This window comes from Zingiber officinale, chromosome 2B, assembly GCF_018446385.1.
Source record: "Zingiber officinale cultivar Zhangliang chromosome 2B, Zo_v1.1, whole genome shotgun sequence".
In the NCBI taxonomy this organism is placed as follows: Eukaryota; Viridiplantae; Streptophyta; class Magnoliopsida; order Zingiberales; family Zingiberaceae; genus Zingiber; species Zingiber officinale.
In genome coordinates, this window is record NC_055989.1 from 127346166 (window position 1) to 127358813 (window position 12648).

The following is a 12648-nucleotide window of genomic DNA, read 5'->3' on the forward strand; positions in this document are numbered from 1 at the left end:
TCGAATTTGTTTAAACCATAAATTTGAATCAGTCATAATTGATTTAAATCATCTTCAAATCAGTTTGAACCAAGGCAATCCTTATCTCCCTACTTACCTGTTGACTTTAATTTTAATTCGATCCGATTTTAATTTAGTTCTCTTATACATTTATTATTATATATTTTATTTTAAAATTAAAATACTTAATATTCTGATTTTTTTTAAAAGCTAGTGTGATCGTGCACACACGTTGTGTGTAATATAATAATATATAAATTATTTGGGTTTTTGAAAATCCGAATTGTTTAGATTTTCTAGTGTCACCCTTATAAACCAAGAATTAATTATTTGAGTAAGATTCGTCAGACCCATGCAATAGTGACGACTATAACGGGTTTCCCTATGCAAAAAATTATTTCAATTTAATATTATACTTGTCTTAGTAAAAAAAACTAAGAAAAGTATAATTTTTAACATCGTCGCCCTAAAATATTTATAGAATCTTCTTTGATGATAGTGTTATCAATTATAAGATATGAGACTAAAGAGAATTATATTTTTTTATATAAAACAATCAGAGAAAATTAATGATGAGAAATATTCATAATAATACGCTGTAGCTGAGTCTCGAACTTTAAATCACTGATTGTTTCGCTTGTAGAATTACTAATAAACTTTGGAATTATTTTTAGTGTAAATAGAAAAAAGGACATCAACATAAATGCATTTTAAGCTTTATCAAAATTAGTTAGTAAAGAGGGGAGATTTTTAATAAAATAGTAAGATAGTAAGATGATATCAATAAATAACTTAGATAAAAAGTTTCCTAAATATATGATGAATTTTAATTTTCGAATGACAAGATGATGGATTGGCATGAGGATTTGATATTAATTGTATTTTTTAATCTCACGTTGCGATCGCACCCGTCCCACGTGGCTACGCCGCTGTTGGAAGGGAGCCATTAAATTAACATTAGGATGTACTAATTATAAATAATACCTGGTTAATTATTTAATTAGAGGAAGAGCTCTTGAATTGAGGTTATTTTGGTCTTTGAGGCTTATATACGTGGACAGCTTCTATAGCTGCCACTTTTCTAAGGATGCCTGAGGACACGTTTCGGTCTCCAGTTGGTCTTTGGGTCCCTAATATATCGATACTTATTTTAATTATTTTGAGGGGGGAATTAATTAAAATAATTCGAATTTAGGAAATGCATGATAGTTGTTTTTATTATTTTTTACAATTTGAAAATTATGTTTATCTTTCGAGGTTTCCATGCTGAAGTCAAGTTCAAAGGTTGAAATTTCTGGATAAAAGAAAGAAGGAAAATAAAATGAAAGAAAATAGTTTAAATTACGATGACTAAATTGACGTAGTCAATTAATGCAAGGTTTCTAGATGAATTAGGGCAAGTGGATTCGATTTATATGGCGACGTTGAATTTGTGAGTTGCAACCGACTTGGTTTTCTCGAAAAGTTTCTATTGTGCTATTAGTTTGAAGAAGAAGGAGAAATTAAAAAAGATAAAGATAGTTATTTTTTAAGATAAAAACATGTTTGTACAAAAAATTTCTTGCAAGACTCTTCGTCGTATACATTTTTTTTTTGGAAGATAATTGTCTATCGTCCTTGTAACTCCGTGTGGAGTTCTTTGTCCATCGAGCCCGAATCTAGATGAGTCGTCGCTGAATCTTGGGAGGAAATTACTTTAGAAGCAAACCATGGTTGCTTTGGTTCGGGTAAGAGATTGATATCTTCGGTGTTGTCCAACATTGTCAATACCAAAGGCATTGTTGGTCTATCTGTAGGCCACTCCTGAACACATAAGAGTCCAATTTTTATACATTTCGTAACCTCCGTCTCCTCCGAAGAGAATTTGTCGATGTTTTTGTCCACCAAATTCCACCATTCACCTTCTTTCCACATGTTCCATGCCTACAAGTAATCACCGGTGAATCATCATATCGACAATAATATATATGTACAATAATAAAAAGACTTACATATTCTAGAAGGTTCGATTGATGTTGATAAACTCTTCGATTAGTTTTGCCTGATATAATCTCAAGTATTAATACACCGAAACTATATACGTCTGACTTTATTGAAAATACTCCATCTATAAGATATTCAGGAGACATGTATCCACTACACAACGATGAAAATAATTATATTAAAGAAGTATAATATGAAAAAAAATAAAATTAATAATGATTACGGTTATGATTTCTTACTATGTTCCGACAACTCTTTGAGTATTTGTTTCTGATTGATCTCCTCTAAATATTCTAGCCATTCCAAAATCTGATATTTTAGGATTCATATCTTTGTCAAGAAGAACATTGCCGGCCTTCAAATCCCTATGAATGATTCTAAGCCTCGAGTCGTGATGAAGATACATAAGACCTCGAGCGATCCCAAGTATGATATTGTATCGTCTTCTCCAATCTAGCAATTTACTTCGAACTTCATCTGAATAAAAATAATAATCGATCACAAATTGCTACTTAACTCGAAAAAACAAAAGTAAATAATATAGAGAAAAAGCTTGAACTAACCGAATAGGAAAGCATCGAGGCTTCTATTGGGCATGTATTCGTAGACGAGCATCCTCTCCGCTCCTTGAATGCAACATCCAAGAAGTCGAACAAGATTACGATGTTGCAGTTTTGCGATCAAAGTAACCTCGTTTTTGAATTCGTCGGCGCCTTGAGTCGATGTGGTTGATAATCTCTTAATGGCGATTTCTTGATCCGCCCCCAATTTCCCCTTGTATACAGGGCCGAAGCCTCCTTCTCCGAGCTTGTTGTCCATGGAGAAGCCATTGGTGGCGTCTCTGATGGTGCTCAAGTCGAACAACGGCAGCTCTAAGTCCTCCTTCTCTGCTATTTGAGGAAGTTGGGTACCTCTCTTCTTCTTCCTCAAGACGAAGTAGGCAGCGCAGGCCAGCGAAATGATCGCCAGAGGAAGCACCACGCCTATCGCCACCTTGAGATTCCGGCGACGAGATTTCTCAGGCGAAGACTCGGATACTGATCGAATTTGAGATAAATTAAGCAGTGGTTGATTGAGCTTCATTTGTTTGGGATTAATTTTTGGATACTTACCGAGATCTGCTGCGGCTAATCTGACGTAAAGATCCTGTCCTAATCCGCCTTGGTAGGCTGTGATGTCGGTGAGATCGGTCGTCCAGATTATGCAACCGCTCGCGGCGACGCTGACGTTGGAGGCGGCGAACGCGGTGCAGTTGCAGGTGCTCAAGCAGAGGGCTCTGCATTGATCCAGAGTCAGGGTTGGTACGACGGTCGACCTCGAGGTGTCCGGCAGCTTCGCGCCTCGCTGGATGAAGAAGCCGTCGGTGTTGTTCCGGCAGTCCAAGGCCGTCGTCCGCCCGCAGCCGTCGGAACCGTCGAGGAGCCCCCAGTTTCGGGGGTTCCTGGGGCGGAACCCCTGGAGGCAGGCGCACAGCGGCGAGCTGCTCGGGCGGCAGAGGCCGTTGGGTCCGCAGGTGGAGACGCTGTCGCAGAGATCCTTGGGGACGAACCAGATGATGTTCCAATCCTGCTCCGATTCCAGCCACACGATGAGCCGGAGCTGGCCGGAGTGGTGAATCACCCACCGCAAGATGGCGGTGCTCTGGTGGTTGTACAAGAAGGTGATCTCGTCGGGCTGCACGTTGAAGTTGACCAGCCCGTCGGACATGTCCCTCACCTCCGGCACGCCGCTGAACCAGCGGCCGTTCCACGGGCCACCGCGCCAGTGGGGCTCCGCCCCGGACCAGATCAACAACTGCGGGTCGCCCTCCACGTCCAAGCCGTAGGTGTACTGCGACGGAGCAGGGTCGCCGTCGCTCGTCCACGCCGTCAGGTTGATGTTGTGCTCGACCCCATTCCTGAGCCTCCGCCGCCCCACCATCATCCCGGGGATCTGCGTGTCGGTCGGAAAGTCAAAGCTCCGCCACGCGAAGCTCTCATCTTCCTCGGTGCCATTAATGTCTCGGGCCTCTCGGACGACGAAATCCCCGTCGTCAAGGAGCTGCGCGACCGGATTCTCGAGGGCCGGCGCCGGCGAGCCAGACGACCAAACGACGGTGGAGTTGGCGGACCCATCGGCGATGACGAGGGCGCCGTCGGCGGTCAAAGAGAGATTGCCGGATCGGTCGGCGATTGGCCGTTGGCGGTTAGCGACCCACACGACAGTATGAACGGGGATATTATTGTACCTAATATGGAAAATCAAATCCAGTAAAAAACTAAATTTATTATAGTAAAAATCTATAGATGCAACAGTACCAAATGCCAATGTAGCGACTGTTAGATCCATTGGGGCTGAAGAATCCCAACCGGAAGTTGCCGTTGGCTGAGACCAAGGTGGTTGTATCGTCGTCGAGAAGAGGTCGATCTATCGATAGGGTGTCTATTCCATTAGAGATCGAAAAGAAAGTAGAAACAAAAAGAAAAAGAAGACAAACGAAGGAGAATGAAGTGGAGGAAGCGATTCTTCCTTCCATGGCTAGCTGAAGAGGAGAATCAGAGGACTAGTTGATACTTCTCATCCTCTTTTATTAATGAGCAAGTGTATTTGAGTTGTTTAGGGAATGGATCGGAACGGCACTCAGCTCTTAATTATTCTTCTTCCGTGGGCCACCTTTTGACTTGAAGCCTAATTTGTTCATCTTCACACTGTTACACTGATCGAGACTTTGAAGAAGGTGCAAGATATGTCATGAGTTTGACCAATTTGTCAAAGTATGTGACTGGTGGACATGAAAAAATGGGTTGAATGATTAAGGAGATGTTTGGTTGATGAGTTTAGAAATGAGGGAATGAAATGATAATAAAAGATAGTGTTTAGATTATGGATTTGGGAATCATATTTTAGAAATAATTATTAGATTTATGGGAATCAATCAAACTCATATAACTTGATGAATTTTATTTCTATTCCTATTTTCATTCTACCCTACTATCAAACTCATATCCATAATTATTCTCATCATTTAATCAAACGCCCCCTAAACTTTTATTTATTTGTTTATTTTATATTCAACGAGTATCAAAGCCTCAAACTAAGAATGATCATGATCTTCCTCTCCATTTTAACATTGTCGTTGGCTGAAATCAGCTATCAAATAACTATTTAATTTTTATTCAATCTAACTCTTAGCGATGAGTAGCATAGTTTGTTTTGGGTAAATAGATGGTGGCCAAGTAAAGTGGGAATAAACTCTTTCAAAAATATCTTTTTTATTATTAAATTAAAACTTGAAATCTCTATTATAATGACATAAAAAATAAAGGATCAAAGTCAATTATGGTGTGCCAGAAAGTCAAAAGTCAAGAATGGCGGGCAGATCTCCTTAAAATCAACTAGCGACAGCTGGAACATTTGCAGCCTTTCTATTTTTTAAACCAGCAAAATACGAGATTAATTCAGTTTGAATGGACGAAGAATAAAAAGAGTAGAAGGTTGACAGAGTCAGATTTCAATCAGAGACTATTTTTCCCAAAACAAATTCATGCAATATAATTTTGTTTTTCCTAAAACGGGTTTTGATATTATTACTTTTTTAGAAAATAAATATATATACGAAGGAAGTTGAGCATCGTTTTCTTCATTAAATAAAGTCGTACAGCTTGAACTAGCTCATTAATGGTGTACCATCAACCTTACGGCGCCGCCCCCATCTCTCTGCTTCTGCTCAGCTTTTTGAACGATCATAATTAATGCACCTCCATAAAGACTTCTTTTATCAATTGATTTAGGGTAAATCGCAATAATAATCTGGTCTAGAAAATAATTATACGAAGGAAGATAAATATTAATTTATAACTGACGTCAAATTAATTAGAGAATTCAATTAAATTATATTGGAGTCAAATAGATATGTCATGTTGATCCCTCATCAGCACCGGTTGATTCTACAAAGATAAATACGAAGGAAAGAAAAATAAAAAAAACTAAATCATATATTTAATTTTCATAATATTAAAATTATGCAATACATTCCGTTATATCTCTCCTTCTTTTAAATCATTCTAAATTAAAATTAGTGTACCTCCGAAAGTCTCTTAGTGAATTTTTATGCGCGCCACCTGATTTTTTATACGATTAGGTATAAAGGCAGTTAAAAATCTGATTGGAGGGCGTTAAAGTGCGGAGGGAAAATATTAGTCATTCGATCAAAAGTGCAATCCTTCTTAGTGTACCACATGGAGAGAAATTTTTTTAAAAAAAAGTATAGAAGTTCCCACGAAAGAATAGGATCAAATAACTTTGGCGGAATTCTACCCTGATGCGGTAAATTCTGTTTCCGTGGTTACAGCCATGCCCTTGGAAAATAATTAGCCATGAATTGGTTGGTGGTCGGCTCTACATTATCTTGCTATTCATATTTAAGTCTGAGTGGAACATGTCGACATGCTGATCCACATGTAAAATAAAATGCGATGTGAGTAAATAATGGGTTAATTAATAAAGTTATTTAGTTTTTTTTTCAAATATACAACCAAATCATATAATAAAATTTAAATACAACAAAATACTAACTTTGGAGGAGCCACTAGCTGTGTCCGCAAATTCCAGTATTAGTCCAACCTCACTGACAAAAAAGGCGTCAGCCACGTCACGTCAACGTCAACGTCAACGTCAACGTCAACTGCCCATGAATTTCAATTTCCCTGCGGACACGGCGAAACGACTGGCCCATATCGTCATTAATTTATTATTATAAACATCTCCGGCTGCTACCGACAATTTGGCCGAGAAATTAGCAGGGCGATGAGGGCGAGAAGCTTCGCTGCGGTCGTCTTCTTACCTCTTCTCCTCCTAGCGGCGACTCTGGTCGCTATCTGCAGTGGAGCGGACCGCTTGACCCCGGATCTGCCTCTCCTCGATGACGGAGCGTCGTCGCTCGTCTCCGACCGCGGTAGATTCCGGTTGGGGTTCTTCAGTCCCAACGGATCTGTCAACCGCTACGTCGGCGTGTGGTACGCCGACATCCCGGTCCAGACCGTCGTGTGGATCGCCAATCGCGGGCTGCCGGTGACGTCCCGCTTCGGGAACCTCTCTATGACGAGGAACGGGACTCTAGTCCTCGTCGATGGGTCGGCTTCGGCCGTCATCTGGTCTACGGCCTCGTTTTCGCCGGCCCTTGTAAATCCCGTCGCGCAGCTGCTCGACGATGGCAACTTCGTCGTCCGTGAGGAAGATGAGCCTGACGGCTTCGCGTGGCAGAGCTTCGACTTCCTGACGGACACGTTCATTCCGGGCATGATGCTGGGGCAGAGGAAGCTGAGGACTGGGCGAATCATTGACATCAAGATGGCTTCCTGGGCGAGCGACATCGATCCTGCGCCGGGACGATACTCGTTCGGATTAGATGTGCAGGGCGATCCCCAATTGTTCCTCTGGTCCGGGACGCGACCGCACTGGCGCGCAGGGTCATGGAACGGCCGCTGGCTCAGCGGCGTCCCGGAGGTGAGGGACAGATCCGACGGGCTCGTAGACTTCGACGTGGAACCCAATCAGGTCACCTACTTGCCCTCCAACAAATCTACTGCCATCTTGAGGTGGGTCGTGCACAACTCTGGCCACCTACAGCTCGTCGTGTGGCTAGAGACTCAACGAGCTTGGAACGTCATCTGGTATGTGCCCAAGGATCTGTGCGATAGTGTGTCTTCCTGCGGCCCCAATGGCTACTGCCGTCCAAGCTCCTCCCCGGTTTGTGCATGCTTGCAGGGGTTTCACCCTAAGAACCCTAGGAACTGGGAACTATTGGATGGGTCAGACGGTTGCGTGAGGACGACTACATTGGACTGCCAAAATGGGACTGACGGATTCTGGCTCCAAAGTGGCACAAAGTTGCCAGACACGGCTAGAGCGACAGTGAATGCAAGCTTGAGTTTGGAGCAGTGCAAGGAATTGTGCTTGAAGAATTGCTCTTGCAGAGCGTATGCAGCCTCTAACATTAGCAGCAGTGGCAGTGGCAGTGGATGCATAATATGGGCAACTGATCTCACTGATATCACAGTTTATCAAGGTGGATTAGGGCAAGATCTTTATGTCAAGCTAGCGGCAGCCGACTTAGGTGAGTACCTTACTAAGTAAATTGTTGACCAAGCAAAAGAACTACACGATGTGCTTTTCTGTTTGATGAGCAATCAAATTCAACTCTTGCACTGACTCAATTTCTGTTATCCTTCAGCATCTGAGCCTTCGCCTAACCATTCTCTCCGGAAATACATGGTGGTGATGCTTGTGATCCTTCCTCTGGCAATTATTTTCCTAGCTTGTGTTGCTTACTTCATTTGGAGGAAAAAAAGAAGTAAATTCATTCTTTGTCAGCTATTTTACTTGGTTATCTTTTTTTTTTTTTATAGTCACGCCAGCCTGGAAGATGTTACCTAACTTCCTGCATGTGTTGTTCTCTTAATATGTAGGTGTTCATATTAGTGAAAATGCAGAAGAGAAGAACTTGGAATTGCCATTATTTGACTTGAGCACAATTAGAGATGCAACTGACAACTTCTCAATAGACAATAAGCTCGGTGAAGGAGGTTTTGGGCCTGTATACAAGGTAGGGAATAGAATGAACTCGTAAGCATATTTCATTCTTTTTGCATATATGATCTTGTAAAGGAATTTCCTATTCAGTTGTTGAAAATTTTCCCCCAAGTCCACCTTCTGCATTTTTCAACATAAAAATTCTAGATTGAAAGAAAATCTAGGGTAAACTTGAGTTTTTCTTGGGCTCTAATAGGGAATTTCTAGACATGGAAGGAATATATTTCATGTAAACTAACAAGAGGTCTTGGGATCAATTTCTCCTAATCGAATCATACTGTTGGTGATAATAGTATTTTGGTCTATGTAAACAATATTCGACACTTTTACCAAAAAAATGACACTAAATTGCGTGTAGGGGAAGTTGGAAGACGATCGAGAAATAGCTGTAAAAAGATTATCAAATGCATCGACTCAAGGTGCAGCTGAGTTCAAGAATGAGGTTACATTGATTGCAAAGCTACAACATCGTAATCTTGTAAGGTTACTTGGATGCTGTATTCAAGGGGGGGAAAGGATGTTGATATATGAATACATGGCTAATGGAAGCTTGGATGCTATCCTATTTGGTTAGTTAATTTTTTGGTTCACATAGATTATATATATTTTTGTTCACACTATGAAAATTGATTTTATTTGTTTAATAGTTGGCATCAATTAATAACTCAAAATTTCATAAAAGGAAAATAGTTTGATTATTGGTTATTTGTTTAGTTTATAAACCTAAATATAGTTTTATATTTTGACTATGTTTGGTTGCTGAACTTAGGTCAAAAGTCAACTAGAAAATTTTAATTTGCTCCAGTTTGAGTTAAACCCCAACTCTTGTGCATTCCTAGAGAAATTCAAGTTGATCTAAGAAAAAATTTTAGTTAGTCACCGCATACCGTATACACAAAATATATATTGAATCATGTAATCTGATCAATAAGTAAACTTACAGTATTATTTTTATTCAGATGAACATCAAGGTGCTTTGTTGGACTGGACAAAACGATACAAAATCATACTAGGAATTGCTCGCGGTCTTCTTTATCTGCATCATGATTCCAGACTCAGAATCATCCATCGGGATCTCAAAGCAAGTAATGTTCTTCTAGACAAAGAAATGAATCCCAAAATATCAGATTTTGGAATGGCTAGGATATTTGGAGGCGAAGAATCAGAAGCAAATACTAAGAGAGTCGTCGGAACATAGTGAGTAATAGCAATTGCAATTATCTCCAACTACATTATATATACTAGGCCCTAACATTCATTTCTCTACCGTTATTGCAGTGGATATATGGCTCCAGAATATGTCATGGATGGAATATTTTCAGTAAAATCCGATGTATATAGTTTTGGGGTATTAGTACTTGAGATGGTAACAGGCCAAAAGAACAGAAGTCTGTCTCACACAAAGCTGCAACTGAACCTCTTAGGACATGTAAGTGTAAACATCTCCATTTCATATATTTCAACCATGCTCATATCATGATTATGCTCTCGTTTTCTTCTAGATTTGGATGATGTGGAAACAAGGTAAATGCCTTGATTTAGTGGATAAAAATGTTGGTCGTTCATTTTCAGAGGATGAGGTTTTGAGGTGTGCCAAAATTGGACTTTTGTGCGTTCAAGAATCTCCCATAGATAGGCCAACAATTTCTTCGGTTCTAACAATGTTGGGCAGTATGGAGGACGACATTTCTCTTATACCAGAACCTAAACAACCAGGTTTTTTTTCTTCAGCAGATTCATATGGAAACTCAGCAATGAGGGATCCGCATTCTCTAGCCACAGAGAGAGAATCATTTACAGAGTTGGAAGGTCGATAAGTAATGCTTATCAGAAGGTGTCCTACTACCGTGGTAAGTAGGAAATACAAAATATGTTTAAACATAAGAGTAAGATACTTCTGTAAACATAAGAGCAAGATATATTTTTTTTTTGTAAACATGAGTACATGAACGTTGCATGTCTTGAAATTGCAAATTTAGATGGGTTATGATACGGTGAATAAGGTGGACTCCTGAGTTGGGTCAAAGTTTAAGAGAGGTGGACTCCTGAGTTGGGTGGACTCCTGAGTTGGGTCAAAGTTTAAGAGTGATATGATAGTCAAAGTTAAGGAGGGATCAATTCTTAGAGCTAGCGCAGTCGATTGTCTCGGCTGAGAGGTTATCCAATCAAATCATTGGGTTTGGTTAGACGTTGAGTCTCTTAGTATTGATGAAACTTTGAGCCAAGTTAGTATCCTCCAGAGCTAAGTCTTCTTCCTCACTCGGGGATAGCGTGATTAATTATTTCAACCGAGTCATCTAGCCAATTGGATCTATGGTTTGATCGAATAAATTGGGCACTCGGTCCAATCGAACTCTTTGGCCAAATGGAGAGGTTGAACGAGGGACGAGTCTCTGACAATATTCCTTAAATCTGACCTAGTTACTATTGCAAGTGATAACCAATCGAACTACAGGAGGGATTCGGTTGGTTTGCCAATTAAGCATATTAACGACCCCTCAACTCAATAGTCTCACATTCCTTTTTGGTGTTTTGTGCCAAGGATGATAGAGAATATTTCATATGCAAATTGTACACTAGAAGCTTCCATCCTGCCAAACGCAGAGATTGCAAATTTATTTTGGAAAAGATGTCAGATCATTTTTATAGTCTATCATTTTTTTGAAAATGCTTTGAGATTCATGTATAAATAAACAATAACACTATAAATGGAGGGTCTCCATCTACAAATATAGGTATGCGATACTACGTAATTTTATGCATCCATAGCCACTGTTCGTCCTATTGTTCATTCTACTGTTCATTGCATTCAACTCAAACACTTGAGCGTCAGAGTGCCTGCGTCAGAGACTCCTCCTTGGCTCGAGTGCTGATGTTCCTTTTGACACGCATGGCCACTCGGAATAAATTTTTCCAGCTAGGAGTCTTCACTCAGTCAACATTAGAGCCACCTGCTAATGCGCCATTTTCCCCACTTTTGGACAGGATAAAATTTAGCATCGTTTGTGGGAATTTCGTCTGCATTTGAAACGAGAAGATGGATGAGATTGGACTACTCACTACAAAAATTTTACCACAAGAATATTTGGAATTACTAATAGCTGCATGAGCGACTAGATTGGTCAACAACAATAAGCAGCGATCGGATGTCCTCTTCCTAATGACCCGGCTGTATCTATGATTGGCCCACAGGCCAAGCGAGGGACCCATGTGGAAGGCCTGACCGGGTTTCAACCGATCCATCCTCCCCCAGTTGCCTTCCCGTAAACACCCGCGCATCCGACCAGCCTCCTGCCCGTGCCCCCATCACCGATTGCATATCACCGGGCTCTATTCCACGCACCCCTTAATGATATGAGCCGAACAGAAAGGCCCCAAGGATCGTCTTCTGAGAATGCACCTGCCCGTGACCTTCGAAAGGGTAAAGCTCCGATGGCCAGTGGCTCTCTCGAGAGAGCGAGCATGCCGTTCTCCCAAGAAATCTTAGGAGATAAACTGCCAAGTCATTTCCACCACAAAGTCATTTATGAGAATATGGAGGAGAGACCAACCCTGAAAACCACTTGTTAAAATTTGAAAATGCTACTATCCTCCATCAACATACTGATGGAGTCAAGTGCCGAATGTTCCTCACTACCCTCGCTGACTTGGCACAGAGATGGTTCAACCGACTCCCATCCAAATCCATTTGTTGCTTCAAAGATTTCCGCAAGGTATTCCTTTATCACTTCGCCAGTAGTCGTTGCTACCATAAGACAGTGATGAGACTATTTTCCCTCAAGCAAGGGCCTAAGAAGACGTTAAGAGTTTACATAAAAAAAATTCAATCAAGTGGCCATGGACATTTCCTCGACCATCTTGGAGATTCTTGTGAGCGCTTTCTCCCAAGGGATCATAGACGGTGATTTTTTCTGATCACTCATTAAGAAGTTTTTGAGAGACTTCGATCATTTGCTCAGATGGGCCACCAAGTACAGCTCAATCCGCTCGGAAGGAGGTTGCCCCTTCTGCTCCTACCTCCGCTCTCGAGCGCTGAGTCCTCTTCCTACTCCGCTACCTAAAGGGTCTCGATCGATTCATCTGTCGTATCACCAC

At 41.0% G+C, this 12648-nt stretch overlaps 2 protein-coding genes across 3 annotated transcripts; one reads left to right on the top strand and one right to left on the bottom strand.

Annotated features, from left to right (window-relative positions):
- Positions 1–1502: 1502 nt before the first annotated feature.
- LOC122047088 (G-type lectin S-receptor-like serine/threonine-protein kinase At4g27290) lies at positions 1503–4551 on the bottom strand. 2 transcript variants are annotated; one of them, XM_042608131.1, is made up of 6 exons: positions 4281–4551; positions 3096–4210; positions 2547–3020; positions 2223–2460; positions 1992–2041; positions 1503–1923 (listed from the first exon to the last, which is right to left on the bottom strand). In XM_042608131.1, coding segments are annotated over exons 1-5 (2046 nt in total). In that variant the 5' UTR covers positions 4499–4551; the 3' UTR covers positions 1503–1923; positions 1992–2040. The 2 variants fall into 2 exon arrangements, with proteins under 2 accessions (XP_042464065.1, XP_042464064.1); XM_042608130.1 differs by having other exon boundaries at positions 1992–2136.
- Positions 4552–6731: 2180 nt separating this feature from the next.
- LOC122047089 (receptor-like serine/threonine-protein kinase SD1-8) lies at positions 6732–10545 on the top strand. The gene is made up of 7 exons (XM_042608132.1): positions 6732–8077; positions 8195–8314; positions 8430–8566; positions 8912–9122; positions 9513–9750; positions 9832–9982; positions 10056–10545. The coding sequence occupies exons 1-7, from the start codon at positions 6769–6771 to the stop codon at positions 10368–10370; spliced, it is 2481 nt and encodes an 826-aa protein (XP_042464066.1). The 5' UTR covers positions 6732–6768; the 3' UTR covers positions 10371–10545.
- The last annotated feature ends 2103 nt before the right edge of the window (positions 10546–12648 follow it).